At 42.3% G+C, this 22,026-nt stretch overlaps 1 protein-coding gene across 1 annotated transcript in view; it reads right to left on the bottom strand.

The window, feature by feature from the left end:
• The window catches only part of ntn1b (netrin 1b), a 48,988-nt gene extending 26,962 nt beyond the window's left edge, over window positions 1–22,026 (bottom strand). The window contains exons 1-2 of the mRNA XM_086288441.1: window positions 21,767–22,026; window positions 20,550–21,597 (exon numbers count right to left, since the gene is read on the bottom strand). Of these exons, the coding sequence (XP_086144567.1) occupies window positions 20,550–21,564 (1,015 nt within the window). The 5' untranslated portion in view covers window positions 21,565–21,597; window positions 21,767–22,026. The remainder of the gene's footprint in view (window positions 1–20,549; window positions 21,598–21,766) is intronic.

Raw genomic sequence — 22,026 nt, 5'->3', positions numbered from 1 at the left:
CGATCACACGACGCTGCAGCAGCTGCGATTTTGATGAGGGCAAAGACAACAACAAAGGACTTCAACAACAAGGACTCCAGATGATGAATCCTTTTACAAGTTTCCGGAGCGCTTTTGATGATTTCAGAAAAAAATTTAAACACTGAACGAGAACCAAATGGATCTGCAAAGGGGAGATTTCAATCTCCCGCAGAATATGGATCGGGTTTACGCATCGACCTCTGCCCCGTCACCTTGGTGTTATGTAAACAAACAAAGCATCAGAATAAGAAAATAATTTAAAGATTTCGTTTTTCTTTGATCAAGCCAAAAAGGAGATGGCATGAATGAGATAAACAACTGAGTCGGAACATGAGGAGTTGGTATTCGAGATGTGGTTTTAATGAGGCACATATTGGAGGTAGCAGGATGTTTGAAAAATGAGAAAGGGGCCTTCATTTTGCTGCATTTTATCACTCATATACTATTTATATTAAACAGAAAAGGAGAGACTCCACGTTCAGATATTCAATATCACAGGAGAGCCAGAGAGCCATTTCCTTATAGAGAGTACATGCTGTATTTTCTAGTGACAAGCATCCTTCTAGCAGCTTTCTTTATATTTTGCTAGGAAAATTGGAAAAGGGTTCAGTTAGTTATTGAAAGATGTGCAGAACACACATGGAAATACAATATATAATGCAAAAACTGTTTGTTTTGTTTTAAAAAGCGTGAAGGCCAATATTTGGTATGACCACCTTTATTCTTCAACACAGCCTGATGTCTCTTAGGCAGCTTTCTTAAGTAGTCTCCAGAAATAGTTCTCCAGGCTTATTGAAGGATATTCAAAGCTCTTCATTGGATGTTGGCTGTTCTTTCTGTTTCAGTAATGTTGAGGCCAATCCATCTCTGATTGTTCCATTGTCTGTTTTTCTATTCAGGTAGTTTTTTTTTCTGCACTAGCAGTGTGTTTGAGATCACTATCACTGTGAAAAATGAAGCTGTCCCTAATTAAATGCTTTCTACATGTTACTGCATGGTGGATCAAAAATCTGATGGTACTTTTCTGTGTTCGTGATTCCATACATTTTGACAAGATCTCTAACACCACTGGCTGAAATGCAGGGCCAAAACATAACATATCCTCCACCGTCTTTTACAGAAGGCTGTGGACACTCACTATTACACCTCTGTCCTCTGTACATATTATTTAAAGTTTGAACCAAACATTTTAAATGTGGATTCATCACTCCGCCAGACCTTTTGCTGCTGATGTTCAGTCCAGTTCTTGTGTAATTCAGCACACCTCAGCCTTTTCTCTGTTTCCCTTCCTCAATAATGGCTTCTTCCACTCTTCCAGTGACACCATTTCTGACGAGGCTTCACTGGATGAACTGATTCTATGTATTTTCCAATGACACACTGCACACCATGCTGAGAGAAGCTTTTGATTAAAAGCTCTTTGGGAATAACTTTGTTTATGCCAAAGTATTTCATGTCTGTCAAACTGTGGTGTCTTTGGCATATTTTTTATATTTAAAATGGGGAACAAAGAATGTGTGTTTTTGACAAGATACACTTCAAAATTGGTTCTTTGCTAAGTTGTTTGTTATGTGTAGACACAACGCTGGTTCAAAAATAAAAATAAAAATAATCCACTGAAAATGGTCCGGTAGAAGGACTGGGCTGAAAATGAGTCAAAAAGCAGTCAATGTCCAAAGAAGAACTTTGCAAAACCTTCAGAAAGCCTATTGTTCAAGACAATTTACAAGCAAGTCTGGCTTGTTGGACACAAATGCTAAAAAGAAATGAGGGATGGCTTGAGACTTTTTTTTGCAGTACTGTAGATCAAAACTATCCTCACAATTACAGTCCATATATTTTCCCAGGGACAAGAAACCAGAGCAACATGCACTTAACTACAGGATTTTAGAAACAGGATTTACTGCACTGTTTATCATACAATCACCAAGTGGCAAGTCAAGTTTGCAATTGCTTAAAAATCCACTTCCTTTAATAGTGAGTAGATGGTAGTTTGGGGGAAAGCAACAGAAATAAAAAAAACCCCACCAACTTAGCTTTTTTGTGAAATCAGTTTTTGTCTCAGTCTCGTGTCTCTGTGGCAGCGATGATGCTGCAAATTGTTATTTATAGAGCTCCAAGTCACAGTCATTTTATCTCAGGCCATTTTATATCGTGAGGTAAATAAAATCACTATGATCCTACAATTCCCTATGAGCAAGACCTCGGCAGCACTGGGAAGAAAAACAAATCCTTTTAAAATGAGATCTTCTGTGACCAGTTGGGGCGCAGCCAAACTGCAGCCGTGGGGCGTAATGTTTAAGGTGGACAAAACAGTTCTTTGACATATTTGTGGAAACTGTCAGAGCTACAAGCCTCTCACTGGGTATTTATCTTGACAATGTGATGAGCGCATCATAGCAAAGTGAAGCTTTTAAAATACAAGAAATAATTTGACCAGTTTTTAAACAATAGCGCTACATTTAGTGCGTGATCTTTTACTAAATAAGCATCTGAGAGAAGATTGTTGGAAAAAAACACAGATTCCCACTATGTGTGGTTCAATCCACACCTCTGTGTTCATCCACATTAAATAAAGGAAGAGGTCAAGCTCGTGTTAACGTTCTCTCCCTCTCAAGTCTTCGGCTTTGGCGACAGATAATCGCTGCACGGTCAAAACTCAGATATGCCACAATGTCCTCTTTGGTCCCCAGCTACTAAACTGCCTGTGTGGCCTTTGGGGCTGAATGATCACAGCTCATTTCAGTGCCAGCCCACGGAGATGTTCCACAAATCAGGTTAAATTCATGATCTTGGAGAAAGCACAATGCTGTGGCAGAAACATAAATAACAGTTAAATGTCTTCTTTTTGGTTCGTTTCATTTCTAGCCAGGCAGGATGTACATTAAAATACACACTGAGGCTACAGAGTGTCTGCTGGATTCTTGACTTGACTGTTTTCACATTCATTTTGTCCCCCCGACTCCACCGCGTTGCCAACCCACGTGGTCTACCCGCTCAGGGTGATTGGGTTTCAGCCATCAAGTGTCAACGCAAGATATGGATAAGGACCAGGAGTCAAGATTTGGGGCTAGGAATCTGTTGGCACTATCAGACTAGTTCAGGGACCAGGGTCCCTCACACACTAAGTATGGCTCATCGCAAACCTTGGCTTGGTGCTACCTATTAGGCATTCGTGACGGCAGTGCAAAGCTATCCACCTTGGGTTATTTGAATTTTTGGCTCAAAACAACTGCAACCACATCTTTTACACTTTCATAGAGAGCTAACATTACATCACATATTTTATGGTCTGTGACAGCAAAAGCAAAGCTGACAAGAACCATTACCTCTGTCCACTCCATATGAAGGCCAAAGGCTAACAGAACAGCTTAGCAGCATCTGCCTGCTTTTATGAGGGCAGATGCTATCAGGCTAATGATGCCATCACGGCTAATTTGGCAGCCACACATCTGCTCCTTGCTGGCAGGAGTTGCGACAGCTCCGCTACCATAACTGCAGACACAGAAACACAATGAGCCATCGCTCAGCTCACCTTTCACCTCCGATGAGCTGCCAGACAACACAAGGTTGCACTTTGTACCCGGGGACCAGATAAGAGATGAAAGGTATGAGTGGTGCTAATGAACTGAATTATCCTCACAATGAAAGACTGTCTAAAGCCATCCCTCTTTGCCACTTCGCCCAGGCCCGAGCATGTTTCTTCGTCTGTGTGAAAACGTGCGGCATTACTGTGTTTGCTTTTGGCCTCGGTGCAGATATCAATTGATGGGTTGTGTTTAAAAGAGAGACAGAGAAAAGAAATATGGGATTATGTGAAATAATCCCAGCTATTGGGTCTTAGTCTTTGTGCAGTTCTATCACACTTGAAAGTTGTTGTTCTCTCATATCTGTGTAATAAGAAAAACATATAGCTGCTCCAATCCAAAATCTAGAATAGATTAAATGACTTATATTTATATAAAACACATGAAAAGTAGATTTTTTTTTCACTACATGGAATTTAACAATGATTTTTTAATCTGTGCTTAAACTCTTGGCTCACATCAGCTTCGCTGAAAGACACCGAACACCTGTCAGCTCACAAAAAGGGAATTTCAGCAACTAAAGCTGGCCTCTGACCTAACAGGAATTTCCCTGTGGGTGTTAGGCATAATCAAGATTTTGGAAGCAAATTTTTTGCACAACACTGAAAGAGAAGGTGGCATGGCAAATGTTTCCCATGAAGCTTATGTGTATATTATTTTATATTTCGGAGTTCTAATAAGGTTGTCATTATACCACCAACCACTTTGTCTAATAGCAGAGTACCCCGCTGCTGATTATTGGTTGCAAAATGTGTGTAAACTCTCTGCCGACTGCATCTCTCAGTGTGGGAAGAAGTCTTTTCCCTGAGTTGCAGGTCCCGTCTCGCCGTGCAGCATGCGCTGATGTCATGGGAGGCGTTCCCCCTCCCTCTTTATGAGCACGGCTCTGTGATCTCTGGTGGAGATCAATTAGTTGAGCAATCAGCCCGCCCCTTGCTTTTGTGTGAGTAACTGCTCGTAAACCGTTTGGTTGCCTGGCGAACGGGGGAATGCACTGCCTCAACATAAACAGCCACCCAAAGTCAGCCTGGCCTCTCCTCCTCAGTGTAGTGCATGTCATTAGGTAATGCAGCGTGACATCAGCTCGTTGCAATTTACCATTAGCCAGTGTAGTTTAAGATTAGCTGGTAATAATTTGTGTGTCAATTAATGACCTGTTGGAGGTGATTTAAAAAGAGCAGCAGTTGCCTGCAGGTTTTAATGCAGCCAGGTTGATCTGTAGACATTATCCTGGCTTTACTTGCTTAAAACACACACGCAAAAAATGTTTATTCTAACAACATTCAGTGCATTCCTTCACAGTGTTCTGCATGTGCTACAGCACAATGAAGCACTTCCCAGTTTCTCTGCAGTGTGTGAGCTCTGACTGATCCGAGCCATGACCCGTTTTACTTCCAAGGGGGGCTGAACAAAACCGACCCGACATTTTGTAGCAGCCACATTTTGTAATTGTGCAATCAGTAATGACCAGAGTTATTCACTCCCCTTTCTAAACAGCCGCTGCTAGGTGGTGCCAACGATAACACACCCTCTCTTATGAATAATAACGCATAATGGCCAGTGTATCTCAGCCCATTTATCCTCTTGTTGTAGGATTGGGAGCGGTCCAGAGGAGGCGGGAGTGGGCGTAGCACTAGTTCAGTTTGCTGGAACATACGCCATGTAACTGCAACAGCCTCACTTGGAACCTCTGTTGCGTGTCACTCGTTTTTTCTGTCACGCTTTTCATCTCGTCTTTTGGAATGAAATGGGACACAGATACACGAGGGGATGGGGATGGGGTGGGTGGGTGTAAAAGAATGTGTTTACATGCTGGCTATTAGCTCTCTTTTTTCTTCTTCTTCTTAGTTTTTCTTTAAATGTCCAGACCTGTTGTCGAGGCCTCTCTTTCACCTGATCCTCCCACCATCAGAGGTCATGTGTTTAAATTTAACGCAGAGCCAAATCTTGATCGCGTTTGAGGTTCGCTTCCTGGCAGCCCACTGGAGGAAACAAAACTGCACTTAAAATGACCAATTAAAGCACAAAGCTGATGGATTGGTGACGGAACATCCTGCTGTCACTGCTTTTCAAGACTGCGGGGCGTTCACTGGAGAATACTTCCTTTTTTATGCTCTGTGTTTGTGTGTGTGTGTGTGTGTGTGTGTGTGTGTGTGTGTGTGTGTGTGTGTGTGTGTGTGTGTGTGTGTGTGTGTGTGTGTGTGTGTACAACTGCGTCACTGACTAAAAATGCCCGCTGTGACTGTTGCTGAAATATTCTCTTGAGTAATAATCTCATAAAAGCTTATTAGCTTCTGATAGAGCTGTGTGTTTTTGTTTGATGCCTTGTATATTTTCATTTATGAACTGGAGCGCTTCCAAAGTGTAGGTGTGGAAACAGGCTGACAGGAGTGCTGCTCCTTTCCTTCCTCAAGTTTATGGGAGAGGTGATGAAAAGGTCCTCGGTCATTAAGGTCATTAAGCTTGATAAGCAAATTCTGTTCCCCCCGTTCTGTCTCTAAAGGAAGCTTATATGGTTATTGCATGCGGATTGCATCTAAATGCTATAACACCACTGTGCCCAGCTTTCTTAACTGTTCATCCATTACTTCAGTAGCTCTTTACACCATTTAATGTTGAGGTCTAGGCTGTTCCACTGTGTTTTTCTATCCAGGTATGCTTCTACTGTGTTATTGTAATGATGAAAAATTAAGCTGCTGGCAGTCAGATGGTTCTGCATAGTGGATCAAAATCTGATATTACTTTCCTGTGTTCATATTTCCATCAATTTAAACAAGATCTCAAATACAAATGAATGAAATGCAGCCAAAAACATTGACAGAGCCTCCACCATGTTTCACAGATGGCTGTAGACACTCACTGTTGTAACGCCTCGCCTGATCCCTCTCATTTGTACATATTGATGATCATTTGAACCAAAGATTTCAAATTCAAATTCACTCCATAAGACTTGTTGCTACTCATTTTCATTCTAGTTTGGGAGTTAGTATGCATGCCTCAGACTTTTTTTGCTGTTTCTTCCTCTTCCTTCCATTGAAGGTTCATCTGCATCTCTCAGGTCCTGTTTCTGGTCTTTGTTGGATTTCTTTCCTATTTTTTAATGACATGATTTTCAGATACTGTTCATCGGCTGTAGATTAAAGCTGCCACTTCTTCTTTTGTCCTCCACTTATCCAGTTTCCCAGTTTCCTCAAATTTCTTAAGGTCACGCTGGTGGTTCAAGACTTTTGCACGGTACTGTAGGCCAGAGTATATGGAGTTAAAATTACTTTTGCATTTTTAACCTGCATAAGTAAGCAGTGGGATCTGATCAGGAGTCAGTGTTTAATTTTTAAAAAAAATGTTACTAATTTCTTAACATTTTCCAGATTTCCTACATCATAAATTATCGCTGTAAGTCCATATACCTTTGTCAAACCTTTTTTCTCCATGTCATTACCAAGATCTTAAAAGTTCTCTGTCACTGAAGTTGAGTCACAAAGCTAGCTGGTTGGAACAGGGCATGACGTAGGATAAGACTTTGGAGCAGTGTGGCCTTTGTGGCACCACAAGCTTTGTACTTATTTTGTCCTTTGTCTAGATTACTGCAGCCTATAGTTCTTATTCATTGTGTCTTGTGAGTAATTTTGGATTATGGGAATTGTGGTTTAGTGTTGATACAATAGGGAGACATTTGAAAATCACCCACTTATCCTAACTGTAATCACCGAACTGAGGCCGGCCTGAATAGTTTCCTCCAGCTCACGGCTTGTATTTACAGTAAACCTGGCATTACATGAATTGAGCCTAATTGAGCTTGTGGTCATAAGAGGTATTCTCCAGACTAAACCTGTCCTAAACAGTCCTGCTGCAGGACTCCAGTGTTAGGCTGAGGTCCAAATCTCCCCCACAGAGCAAGGAGGTTATTTTAACACTCCGGCACACGGCAGCTCCACGGTGTTCACCCGTGCAGAGGGAATAAGGGAGGAAGAGGCAGGAAGCCACTAGGCTGTAAATCATAATGCTGAGGTGACAATCCATCGTTCTTGTGGCATGTTTATTGTGCTTTTCTTCACTTTTCTCCAAAGGCCTATTTATAACTGGCCACATTCCCATCTCAAAAATGTCTCTCCTGTGTATTTTAGATTGCACATTTAACCCCCTGTCCTAGCTATCAAAGATAAAGCTTAAGTGCAATTGTTTTTCAGTTTTCATTCAATTCACTGAGACATTTGTGGAGTTTTTGCACACAGTGGTGTGTAAACTCTTTACAAGTCAAAGAAAGGTGTGAAGGAAAGCTGTACACCAACTTAGGAAAACTCTTAGAGCTTGAACAGCATCAGATTTTCTTCAGATAGGAGGGGGGGGGGAAATTAGGAAAATAATGGTTAATGGTTGCTTTTATGGAAACACTGAGAAGTCACAGGGATTTTGTTACTGCTGTGTACATTTCGTCCCAAAGTTTGTCCTGGTTGCTAGGTGGCTTCCAGGACATGGTACTGAGTGAAGAGGAAAAGGCTTGGTGTCTTCCTGAGGCACGTTAACTGAGGAAATCTTAGTGGCAATGTTCAGTGAACCTGAACCTTACTGGAGTAATGAGTAAAACAAATGCAGTACAAAGGCCTCAGCTGTCAGTCAGACCTGCCTGGTTTATTACTAATATATCATTTTACTGTTTAAAGGGACGTGACCCTTATTTTTGCAAATCATTACCAGTTGCCTGCCATAACAAGAGTCACAGGCCAAAGACTGTATGTGAAAGATGGCCACAGTAACGTCAACTGTTAGTTTAAAATGGCTCTTTTTGAATCCTTGATTATAGCGTCTTTTGTTGTTTGTTTTTATCATTGTTGTTGTTTTGAACAAGAACTAAAGAGACATTTGGGGTCGTCAAGGTGCACGCACAGATTGCATAGCTGTTCTAGTTACATTATGCCGACCTGCTAATTAGTAACACAACGCAATGCACATGCTTTTTTGTTAGTTGTTAGTGCAATTACTGCAATTACATCTGATGTTTTTTTTTCAAATAACTGCATTAAAAGATAACATCATTGGTTAACCCTTTAAGACCTACCATAGAACCAAGTCCGCCAGAGCTTACATTATATTTTTACATGCTGTAGTGCCATTTATGGGAGCATTTAAAGTTGCTATACATCAATACAACTGTTATAGCCCATATTTTAATAATATGAATGCATTAAGTCCATAGTAACTACATTCATTGCAAAAAAGTGCAATAAATTACAAAAGAATTGAAAATCGTTTTGGTTTTTTTTACATAAATTTCTACTTGGAGAAATTTAAGAGGTTTATCCCTCAAAACTTTAAATACAAAAAAGTTGCAAAAATAGTTTACAACAACAGGAAATTTAATTTGAGTGTCTTCATAGTTTTATTTTTGAGATACACCAATTTTTATATACTGAAGGAAAAACGATGATGCAAATTTGCAAAGAAAACAGCATGTGCATCAACATAAACTATTTCCAGCAGTGCAATTCGAGTTCTAAGCATCCCAGAAACTATTCAGAAAAGAATAAAGTCAAACATGACTTATAAAAACACCAGTATAGGCTTTTAAGGCCTACAAATAAAAAACTATATTTTCCGCGAAAACAACGTCCCTTCCGGTTTCGGGCAGGAAATGGCGGACATGCGATCGACGTCGGTTTCAATGTGAGAAGTGTTACGAACAGCTGATCGGATCGGCAAAGCGTGTTTCTGGAATATTATGTTTTTGTTCCTGCAAGAGCTTTTTATGCAATTTTTGCAAAGCTATATGTGGAAGGAAACCGTGACCTAGGACAAGCTGATGGCATAAGATGTAAGTACAACTCCTCCGGTTTCATATGCAAAAAAAATTATTGCGCTAGCTTACGCGGTTCCGGTTCTACAGGGATTTAAAAATAGTTACACAAAATGGAGCGTGCCTGCTCCAACCGGCTTTAAAGGGGTAATAGGTCCAGTTATGTACCTTAAATATATGTGGCCTAGCTGATGGTAAGTGACTACAGGTGCTGATTTGGTACCCACCTGTCATTCAAATCAGATATGGTCCAAATAATCCAACCTTTAAGCCAGCGGTCCCCAAACAATTTTTGCGCCACGGACCGGTTTATGTCCGAGAATATTTTCACGGACCAGCCTTTAAGGTGTCGCGGATAAATACAACATAATAAAACAGTACGGGTACCCAAAAAAGAAGATTTATTCATAACACACGGGAAAAGACCCATGGAAACTAAGTTAACGATTAAAAAAAATAGCACTAAAAAGACCAAGACCCTTTTTTCTAGAAGAATTTAAACAAGTTCATTTTCATTTCAGCTCAGAAGTTCAGCATTTTAATACTGGAGTCTATAAAGATTGACTCACTTCAGAAGCCAGCCTCAAGTGGTCATTCTAGGAACTACAGTTTTTGGCTCTGGCTTCATTTCTAGCTCCAGAGGCTAATGACTGTATATAAAACAGGGTTAAATATTTATGATTTTACTCTCTGATCTCGGCCTCACTGTATATGCACATTACCCACAATGCAATAGGAATGCTAACATTTTTTTCTGTTGGGGCTTTTTTTGTGGCTAATGCACAATCTGCTAGTAGAGATAGTGAGCGAGCACAGTGGTCTGGTAACCTCAGGTCAGTCTAAGAATCTGCTCAGTTTGTGGGTTTTTTTGTTTAGTTTCATTTTTAATTTTGAAATCTGTAATGTTCAGATCAAAATCAGAGCAAGCACAATGAGCTGTGAGATCAAACAGACTGTAACTTCTCAGCAAGCACTGTTGCATCAGTGTCTACATTAAGTCTTTTTTATGTTTTTTTTATGCATTTTTAAATAAGTAAATAGAAACCTTGCAGTCACTTCTGTGACTTCTTTAAAGTCTTATGGTTAGTGCCACAAGACAAAAATGGTGCCGTAACAGAGCCCAGGTACTGCACCAGTTGTATGTCACGGTCAAATCTAACATACTGTTTGGTTTCTCTGTTCTGAGGTCATTTTTCCCAAATGCCTGTATAAGTGGGAACCAGATACAAGGCGTTATCTCTAACTCCCTATCATGAGAAACTGCCTCGCTATCCGTGTAAATAAACACATGTAGGTGTTTGCAGGCTATAGGCTGTTCGGCATTGCCTGAGCACAGTCAGCGCCTGAGGTTTTCCTGTGAGCAGAGATGGACGGAAACCGCCTGTTATATGTCTCAGACGAATCAGGAGAGGAAGGAAATCACTTTATACTGTTTGGCTTGAGCCTGTTAAGGCATCGTGAGCCATCTGCCCCACGGTAGCTGTGACGACCTGAACAAGAGATAAGAGGAGGATGGGAACAGTCTACATGCCCACTCAGACTGGAAGAGTTACAGGAGACTGGAAGGCGGCTTAATCCTCTGCCTGTGGATGATTCCTTGCTCCCAGGCTGCTAAAGCAGTCTGCATCAGTCACACACACACACACACAGTGAGCAGAGGGAGAGTTCCTGCTGATGAATCCCCAGGTTTTCCCGCCTTTGAGCAGATGTGGAACCCTAGGATATTTATAGTCATTTAGGGAACGATGTCTGGTAGCCAGAGAATTTTCCTGTTCTCTATCTATCCTGCTGGATATCCCCTCAAATCCAATAAGTGGTTCCTCATTCTCTTTCAGAGAAGAATTGGTCACTGGGGTATGTGAGAGATGAGGCCAGAGCACAGGAGGATGTAGAAATCCATTATGGAGCAACAGGGCCACTCGGAGACGCCTCCGCAGAGGTTATATGGAAAAATAAATATGTAAGCGGGACCAGCAGCTCTATTTCCTCTTTGAGGCCGGCATATTATGTCTATCCTTTGTTTAAAAGTGAAGTTGCTGTTAGTGAAAAGAGGTGTGAGGCCATTAGCAGCTGGAATTTCTAATGCGTGGTGAAGGTTTAAACAGCAGTCACGTTTAATTTACATGATGTTATTGAGATCAGGCACACACACTGTGAGGCCTAAACTAATGACGGTTTCCCATAAAACTGTAGCAAAGACTTACTATCAATGCTATTCTAGTAGGGTTCAAGACATTTTGCAGATGACCATACGTGTTAGACATCTATAACTGAGCCGGTTGTCACTTGTTGCCTTTGTCTTCCAGTAAAAAGACGCCTGTGTTGACAGCGCAGCAGGAAGGATGGTACCAGCTAAAGGAGCTTAGCGTTTCCTCCACAGTGGAGCTGCTTAATGCTTTTTTTAGTGGAGAGGTTGGGGGGAGGTGGCACCGGGGGAAAGTTGGGTAAGTGACACCGAGGAAGCGTGTTGTGTGTGGTCGTACAAGCGGCGTTGTCACTGAGCTGGCTGTGTCGGGTGGCGACACAGCAGGGGAGCTGGCTGGGGGTCTGAAGCTGAGCTGCGGAGCGTGTCACTCCGCTGGCCCATTAATCATTCCCAGGCTGCACTGCTTCAGCGCCTCAAAAGGGCTCGATGTGCACACACTAGGTGGTCTCGATGCCACCCTGGAAGCCCCAGTCAGCTCCGTGTAGACAGACGATGGACACAAAGAGTCGAGCATCCGCACATTCGCACAAACATGTGCATCCATTTCATCTCGGCTACGTGAGCAAGAATGAAGACAAATAAACACTCAGAGCTGTCTTCGCCATTCACCTTGTGGCACTGACACTGTGGTCTGTTGTCAAATAAACAGAAGAATTAAAATAATAATAATCATAATATTATTTAGGATCTGAAAGTGAGTGTAATTGGAGTCCAAGCAGGAGTATGTCATACAGTGACCTACCGATCAGGTCTGAAATTTATATATGTCTGATCATAAATAGGAAGCCATTAAAGGGTCATAGCTGACAACCTGGGAGGATAATAAAATTAAAGTTAGTTTGACATATGTCATTTGTTTTAACATACTTGATGTCTTGTCTTGTTTTTCATGTTTGTCCATTTTGCTGCGAATTTTCTGAAGTTTGATTTTAATCCATCTTGCTGGTTTTATTTTGAAGTGGGTGCTTTTATTTTGAAAGATGAGAGTTGACAGCGGAAAGAGAGAACAAAAACACAAAATTCTCTCCAGTTAAGTGAAAATATTTAAGTTTTTTGTTAACAGGCACCTGTCTGACAGTGGAATATGGTTCACTTGTATTTAAAATTATGTTGTTCGCACTGAACAAATTTGTTGCCGTTTTTAGAGGTTTGTCTGTCTTTGATTTACAGGACTTCAAGCCACCAACGATATCTGCCAATTTGATGCTTTGGATGAATTGTGTGGTAGCTGAGACCTATATATGAGAAATCATATTTCAAACATGCATGAGTCAAGTCTGGTTTCCATATTTTATTTGGTGTAAATTGTGTGTTTTGTGCATCTCCGACCAAGTGGACTTTATCTAAACATGTTTTTGTTCAAATGCAGTAAGTACAGTAGCTCTTATGCTGTGGTCACTGCACTGTTTCATGTGACTGACTGTTTCTGTGAAGCATCAGCTTAAGAGACAATCATTCAGCCAGGGTTACTCTTGGCTGTAAGTTCAGTCATGCAATGAGACACAAGCTGAAGGCGACACCTGTGCAACACGAGTCAAACTTTGTTCTCTACTGTGCAATAAATTCCATTAAAGGAAAAGAACGGCTGGATGAACTGCACTTGTTGTCTGAAACTATATATTTTGGGCCATTTTCACAGCCCATCATGTGTCCAAATCTACGTGTGGTTCTTGTCATCTGACAGAGGCTAAAACTTTTGGATTAAAATGTATAATAAAGCAATCTGTATGCTAGGTGTCAGCATGTTCTGTGTTCTGTGCTAGTCGACACTGCTGTTATGGCGTCCAACAGCTCCTGAGTGAAGAATACGAGCGTTAAGCGAGGGTGAACACACTCCTCTCGAAACACTGAGTCACCTCTCCAAACCACCATCCACAACTTCGCAGAACAAGATTTTTCAGTATGTTCTTAAAAGCCCGAGTGAAACCTTTCTGGCTCCTAACAGCCGTGTCTGTGTTGAATTATGAGCTCAACAAAACAAAATCCTCAAAACATGCAGGCTTTACCCAGAGGACACTGGGTTGTAGCGGAGCATGGATTTTTTTGAGATCCCCCAAATACATCTCTTTGTTTTATGGTTTGGTTGTATACAGAGAAACCTCTTACCAAAGGCACATAGGCTTATGTTGCAAGACAGACTGGAGGCGACAGAGCGAAGGCCAATACCAGAAGCATTGTTCTCCACTTGTAATCGTGACAGAGCTAAATGATGTATTTCTGGACGTATCCAGCTCCAGCATGAAGGATCACCTAACATGGAGGCTTAAATACAAAAAAAACGTAGGTTGTAGTCCTACTGAGCAGAAAGGTCTATGAAAGGTCTATGAAGTGCAATACACTAAACACTGATTTCCCTGTAATCAACCACACAACATGCTTTTAAGTTTATGGTCATGGACAAATAGCTTTAGCAAAGAGCATGTGCAATATGGACTAAGGACTGTATACAAAATATTTGGAGGGAATATGTTTTGCTTTTATCATTGACTGTATAGAAGAGATGGATGGAAGTACTGTGACATCACTCACTGTATAGTGAATCTTCAAGCTGAGCATTGAAGCATTTAACATGCTGGTTTTGGAAACCAGTCATTACAAGCAACGGGTGGATTTTACTGAGAAACCGAAGGACACTGCCCTCTCATTAAAAGCTTCTTATACAGAAGATGCTTTATCTTCCCTTATGACTCTAAAGGGGACGTGAATTACAAAATGAACACCACTCCATATTAAACAACACTTTAAACTAGAGATTTTAAAAGTAAACTCATCAAGAAAGTGTTTGCTGAGCTCATACGATAAAGAAAATGAGGGTTTTTTCCCATAAACCTCTATAGAGCTGGACTGCTTTTGGCAGCCAGAGGAGTCGCCCCCTGCTGGCCGTGAGAATACATGAAGATTTAAGGTGTTCCTGCTTCATTTGTCAAACCCAAGAGGTACAACCAGCTTTCATCCACTGTCCATTATGTTTATATATCTGGGGCTAAATTACAGTAAAATTTAGAGTGTTAATTATAGTATGTTGGAAAATGTAACATTTTCTTTTTATTTATGAAATTACTTAAAATGACTGTTTACTTTTCTTTTTGTTATTAACAGTTATATTTGTCCAACTAATTCAGTGCAGTTTTATTATTTTATTGTCACTTTGAGATCATTAAAGTATTTTTTTTCTTTCTTTTTACTTAAATGATGATAAGTGTGAGAAAGTTCTAGCTCAAGTAGATAGGACAGACTTTCTTTAACAAGGGGTTCAACCCCCTCTGATAGTAAGTGAGGTGCCCATAAACAAGGCATTGGTGCGGAATAACCATAATGATATGGTTATGATAATAATAGAAAACAAAGTAAATGTTGGAGTGAGCAGCATGCTCCTGTTGTGGGTTGTTAATGATCCCAGGGATAACCTCCTTTTCCTTTGGGTTTGAACCAACCTTCACGAGTGCTGTGCAAACAGTCTAAAGCAGACCAAGACTCAAAAACAGAAGAACTAAGTCTCTTTACTGAAGATTAATTTTTATCCCGCTTCTAAGGTATTTTATTGTCAAGTTAAATTACTGATTTTAAAAAAGTACATCATATATGATGAGATATGGCAAACAAAGCCCTGGTAGGCGTTAACTCTTCGCAGTCACATCTCAGTTCTTGGGGTTTCCTTCAACAAATGCCAAAGGAATCTGGAATTGTTCAAATATCATTCGAGATAACCTCGCAATTAAGTGGCCTTTAAAAAATGGATCCAAAAACAAAAGAAAATGATGGATAATGGTTCTTGTCACAGTTTCCACAGCGAGTGTCTCCAGTTTTCCTGCTAGGGTCGACCCCAGAGGAGTCCGTCATTTGAGCTGTGCCGATAGTTTTTTTTTTTTTTTTTCATATTCATAAGGAAAGCACAGGCGGGTCTGCTTCACATTTGATTTTACTGATTGAAATAAATTGCTTCATTACTGCCTGCAATTTTCTCTCCCGTCGGTCACCCCGTTTGAGATTTCCTCCCTGTGCGCCTCCGAGCTGCAGCCGTGCAGCGCTGACAAGTTCTACATGACTGAGACTCGTCAGTCCGGCGGCCTGGCGGTCCGGTCCCGGTTGGACTCTGTCAAGGGTGTCTGACTTTCCACGCTGCTGCAGTGCCAGAAATGTTCCCGAGTGTTTCCTCACCTGCAGCACACCTGTTTCCTATTAACTGCTTTTTATTGAACATCTCTTTCTATTTTCTTCTCATTATTCCACCTTTATTAAAGACACTTTGCTTTGCTGTTGTTGAGTCTGCTTTAGACTGTTTGCACGGCGCAGTGAAGGTTGTTTCAAACCCAGGGGGGAAAGACTGTTCCTCCTGCGATCATTTACAGCCCACAACAGGAGCATGTCGCTCACTCAAACATTTACTTTGTTTTTTATTATCACTATCCCTATTAAAGCCAACCTGATTCCTCGCCAGTGTTGTTTATGAACGCTTCACTTATTATCAGAGGGACTAAAAACCTTCCTGTCTGATCATCTGCAAACACAGTGTGTATTGTGCCTGCTTGTTAAGACGTATGAAACCCATCAAAACAACAAGCCCAAAAATAGCGGTCACCTCTGGCTATTGTTGCCTTAAAAAAACATAAAGAAAGAAAATTCACTCTACCCCGCAACACACACACATGCACACTCACACAAATATGTCTCAGCTTCCAAATTCAACAGAAAGGGCTGACTCTGTGCCCCCTGGCATTGCCACACAGCGACAGGCCAGAGAATAAGGGGGGGGGGTAAGAGCGAAGGGACCCGAATGCAGCTTCTATTACAAGGAAACCTATGACATCATTGCTTTGCAGAAATTCTTCTCTCCCGTCACATGGGCTGCTGCTAAGGAGCTGAAATGAGACCCAGATGGTGAGCAGGCCTGGCCCGGCCTAACCTGGCATCCCAGGGGCGGGGAGCGGGTGGCACAGACACCGTCAGCAGAAACGGTGTCAGTGGTGCCACTGAGCCATATTTGAAATCATCATGGCTCAGCGGTAAACTGAACATGAAAGCAGGGCTTTAGATGTGGAGTGGCTCACATGGTTGCGGTGTCCTTGTATCGCCAGGCTCTGGTTCCCTCCTGTCTCCAGCAGTGTCTCCTCTCTCTCCCCCCCCCCCCCCCCCCCCCTCTCTCTCTTTCTCTCTGAACTGCTGCCATGCAAGGTACTCATAACCCGACTGATTTGAAAGTCTGATTCGATTGAATCCAAGTGCACAGCCCAGCTGCACAAATGCAAATGGCCTTGAACATGGACACTTCTTCCAGATGAAAATATTGTGCGACAATATCCACTTTTCCGCTGGCAGTAAGTGCACATTAACATCCATTTTTAACGGATTTTAAAATTCAGATGAAGGCATTTTAAAAACGAGTGCTGCTGTTGGCAGTACTTGAGTGTCTTTAAGAGGACTGTTGGGTTACATGTGACCAGAAGAAGCCACTTCAAAGGCAGCTGTAGCATTGATTTGAATTCTTCTGTCATATTTACCGTCAATCCCGGCGGCTCTTTAAAGATACGTGAACGTGCATTTAGATTCTTTATTACAGAGTGTACTGGCAGAGTCAGCCAGCAGCCGTCTGATACAATCACATCCTAATTCAGCTGCCTTGTGGGTGGCAAATAGGTTGGCTCTTCCTCACAAAGATATCTGTGTAGGTTTAATGAATGCCTGACGCCGTTTTCTACACTACAGGGTTGCTCGATGGAATCTCTCCTACAAACACTTTTTTTCCTTACACTTAGAGACACATAAAAGCAGCTACAGGAAAATTCACCTCAAAATTGTATGAGACTGACTGCACCTCCAGTTGTCCGGAGGTTCTAAAAAAAAAAGAAGAAGAAGAAAGAAAGAAAAGAAAGAAAAACAGAGCATCACGCGGCAGGGTGACAGCAAAAGCAAAAGCATAAATCGAACAAGTGCAAAATTACACGTATGAGTGAAGGGACCATCTTCATCTCGTCTCGAAACCCACTTGGCAAGCCAAAGTTTCCCACAGTACACTCCCCCCTCCCCCACCCCCACCTTCACAGCCCATCAGTCACTCAGGCCGGAGAGGAGCAGGGGCCTGACTGTCAGGGGTCAGAGCGCCATATACGCGGAACACGAAGAGAATATGAAGCAGCTGCCTGGGACATGAGAGCCTGATGTGTCACCATATGTGCGCGTTTCCCAACATTATGCATTCCTTTATGGCTCACGGTCAAATATCATCACGCACTGAGTAATTAAACAAGCACCGAGCTGTGTGTGTGTGTGTGTGTGTGTGTGTGTGTGTGTGTGTGTGTGTGTGTGTGTGTGTGTGTGACAGTAGTGTCTGTTACGTAATTAAAAAACAGAGAGCTCGCAATAAAAAATATGTTTTGGAGAAAAACTATAGATGCTGCAGTTTTTAACGTGTAACACACTTTAAAAAATGAATTGCGGATTTAAATGATTTGCTGAGCTTTTCTCAGACTTGAAATCACATTTATTTTACTTTCCACGGCACAGTTTTGAGAGCAGCGCCTGCGTGGTTTTATTTTCACGGCCGTCTCTTTTACTTGCTTACCTTTTCTGTTAGATTGGGTGAAAGTTTCAAAGAGTTTTGAAAGGTCGCGCATAGTAAAGGCACCTAAATGACTCCGGATAGCTGAGGGCCGCACGGAGATTTAAAAGAAGTGGATACTTTTGCCCAACATGCAAAATATTCCCATTTATAATAAGATGATTAAAAACAACTATGCGAGAGATGCAATACCAAAATAAATGATGCATTTTTTATTTCTAATATAAAATATGTGCAAAAAAACAAAAACAAAAAAACCTCGTGACTATAGAGAGACAGTTTGAGTCTCGCTCTAATCTTTTTTTCAGTCTCTTTACTGTAATTTTGAATGTCCTGGGGGGTTTTCTTGCAGCCGTTCGATGTCTCCTTGTAAATGTTGACGTTCCCTTCATATGGAAGTTATGAAGAAACGCTGGGTGGCCAAACGCATTCCACGGGGTGAGAGTGAGAGGGGGAAAGAGCAGGAGGGGGGACCCGTGCCCCTCTTGTTTTATGGTCAAATTTGTCAGTCGTTCACCTCCAGCTGATAGGAATGCTGCTGCCAACGTAAATGCGTTTCTTTCTTTCTTTTCTTTTCTTTTCTTTTTTTTGATGACGACCCTGCATGCAAAGTCATGGGAAGTTGACTTTGTCCTGAACAATAAGTGAAACCAACTCTCCCATAACCGCTCTCTCTCTCTCTTCCCTCAGCACCGCGATGTCCTCCAGCGGGGAGGAGAAATCCAGACACATCATTAGCGCCACAACTCTGCATCCCCACCGCCAGACCATATGGACCAGAGCGCTCAGTGGAAACAACCCCTCCCCCTGGCTCCTCTTCTTTCATGCAAAAGGTGTCAGGACACCCTTATTATTTTCTCTTAGGGAGACATGATCAGTCTGGCTTTTTTTTTATTATCTGATGACACCAGTCGCACAAAAAAAAAGTGAGTTGGTGGTGTAAAGGGGGCCCTCCCTCCCTCCCCTTTACAGCGAGATGGATGCCACAAGTGACAAGCCTTTGTTTTAGTAAAATACACTCACATGCTGGCTTTTGCAAGGGCGAAAGGCGGAGGCCAAGGGGAACAACTTGTTCACTTGTTCCGTTTGGTTGAGCAAACCATGGCAGTGTCGGAGACTTTGTTACATTTCCAGGTTTGCTTCGCTTTAAGCTGTTGATATAAACTTTCCTGCTCTCTGTTCAGAAATAATCAGCATCGCAGCAAATACACTCTCCCTACAATTTAAAAAAAAAAAGAGGGGAGATCTGGCTTCAGATTACCCAGCGCTTTGTCCTCCTCTCTGAATAGTTTACTGCCTCTAAAGTGGCAGTTTATACTCTACGTGCCAAAAATGTCAATAAAACCGCCCTAATCGCCCGTCCAATCTGTAATAGCACCTGCTTATGGAAACACAACACGCCCCTGCAGTGTATCTGTGCAGCTGCAATGTTTCCTTTCCTATTAGAGCTGCTACTACAGTCGGAAACACGCGGGGCAAAACGAAGTCACGCATTTGGGCAGGCGCGCTTTGTTTACTGAAACGACTTCCTGCCTTTTCTTTGCTATTCATGGATTTATTGTGGATGTTGATAAAGATCAAAGGTTGACAAAGTGCGTTTTTGCAGAACTGATATGGAGGATGTGAAAGTTGGGAAACAACAGAAAAAGACTTTTTTTTTCTTTATTTCACGGTGGCGCACCTGCCTCCTAGAAATCATTGGTGTTTCTTTTAGCGTAATTTGTATTTTTTTTTTTCAAACTAAATTGGCGAAATCTTTAATTTGCTGAAACAGCAATTAGTCCTAATTTCTACTGAAAAAAGATCTTGCTATTTTTTTCCTGCGGTCGTTTCAACAACAGTTTATTTGGTTTGAGAGATATAAAAAGTATAATAAATACCCTTATAAATGATAATAATTCACCAATAAGTTGGTTAATTTTCAAGAAAGTATTTTGAAGATATAGACGTTTTAGTTTGAGGGGTTTTCACTGCGCAGGTGCTGAGATTTCAGCTTGTTTTTGACATAAAGGCCTTTTCCTCCTCTTTTCCTCCAATAAAATATATTTAGCCAAAAAGAAATTAATTATTTCTAATTTAAGGAGCACCATTTACCATATTTCCCTGTGCGTAAAGTACGCATTTTAGACTTAGGCGCAAAATGATATTTTAAATTGGAGAGACTGGAGTGAGAAAAACAAAAGTAAAGACAAACGAATAATCACCTGGCTAGAATTAAGTGTGTGTGTGTGTGTGTGTGTGTGTGTGTGTGTGTGTGTGTGTGTGTGTGTGTGTGTGTGTGTGTGTGTACAGCAGAAAACACTGATAACAACACTCATTACGATTATTTTGGCACTGATAAATGCTTAAATATTTCCAGAGTGAATTGGAAAACAGGGGATCCCTTACCGACACATTCGTTGGCTTCTCTAACCGTGGCGCGCTGCCAGGGTCGGTCGTAGTGGAAAGGTTTGCACCTGTCGCACTCCGGTCCCGCCGTGTTGTGTTTGCACTCGCAAACCAGATTCCCCTCTCTGTCCTTGACGCACTTTGAAGCGTGCCCGTTGCACTTGCACCGTCCTCCGACCTGCAGGTCCGACACTGCGTAAAAGTAGGAATCGCGGGCTAGCTCGGAGTCGTCCTCGTTCTCGTCTCCGAACGTGTGAAGCCGGCTGAAGATCACCTTGATGTCCGTGGCTGTCACCCAGTCCTGAAGCACCGGAGAGTTATCAAAGTCGTGTGCCGACGGTCTGCCGTCCAGCGTGCTGAAGGCTATGAGCCCACCTGTCAGCGGGTGCATGTCTGTGTGGGAGTCCGTGCAGATCGCCTCTTGCTCGTTCTGCTTCGTAATTGCTGCCCTGTTCTGCCGGTTGTACATCTTCTTGCACTGAGTGGAATAAAACTGAAAAGGTACCCACGATTTGCCATAGTCCATGGACTTGTAGATCGCCATGGACTCGGGTCTGGGCGAGCAGAACTGCAGGCTCACATAGGTGACCTCAAACTTTTTACCCAAGGACAAGGTGAGAGTGACGTTCTGCGGATACTGCACGTAGTTTTCAGACTGCCAGCAGGTGAGGTTGTGAGGGTTGTTGAGGTCTGTCAAATAGGCAGGTGGATGGGACTTTTTGGGATCTCCGGAGTCGCACGTGTGACAGTCCCTACTCCTCTCCTCTCCTTTTTCGGTCACCACGCAGTAGCGGGCGGCCGGAGTGCCGCAGGTGCTGGACACGCGCACGTCCTTCCCAAAAGCAGAGTTGACAAAGTCGGGGATGCATCTCCGAGGATTCCCGTTCTCGTCATAGCACGGGTCCGGAGGGGAAGACTGTGCAGCAAACATGCTGAACCCGTATCCCCCAAAGACACATTTGGTAAGCGCAGAAACTGTCACCAAGGTGACCCAAACCTCCAAAATCCTTTGCATTGTAATCCGTGAGTCGTAGGGGGTGGGTTTGCGCTGAAATACGACGAGGACAAGATAATCAGTTAGCAGCGCTGCAGTCAGGTATTAAGAAGAAAACAAGACAGCTATTAAACAATAAATAACGCTCACGAGGAAATTAGAGAGTGGGTTAGGACGCAAACAAATGCATGAAAAGAAATAAATGTGTATAAAATATTCTTACAGGGCCAAGAAAACTCCACCTAGACCACTACCTCCAAATATACAGCTCAGCCTGAAAGTGCAGGAGAACTCCAAAGAATTTGGAGAAACAGCCTATCCGATTTAATCCGCAACTACTGCTATAGTTATACTTCCCCCCCTCTTTAAAAAACCCAGAATAAAACCAAGATATGGCAAATGCCCAGCTGGCTCTGACCCTCCTTCTGCCTCTGCCTGTCCACTCAGTCACACCTCTGCCCACCTCTATCTCCTTCTGTCCCA

Source organism: Aulonocara sp. 'chitande type north' Nkhata Bay, linkage group LG4 (assembly GCF_057382095.1).
Source record: "Aulonocara sp. 'chitande type north' Nkhata Bay isolate Kocher_YH1m ecotype deep benthic linkage group LG4, A_spYH_male_GT1.1, whole genome shotgun sequence".
NCBI classification, from domain to species: Eukaryota; Metazoa; Chordata; class Actinopteri; order Cichliformes; family Cichlidae; genus Aulonocara; species Aulonocara sp. 'chitande type north' Nkhata Bay.
The sequence above is the reverse complement of the archived record's forward strand: the minus strand, read 5'-3'. Positions and strand labels throughout refer to the sequence as shown.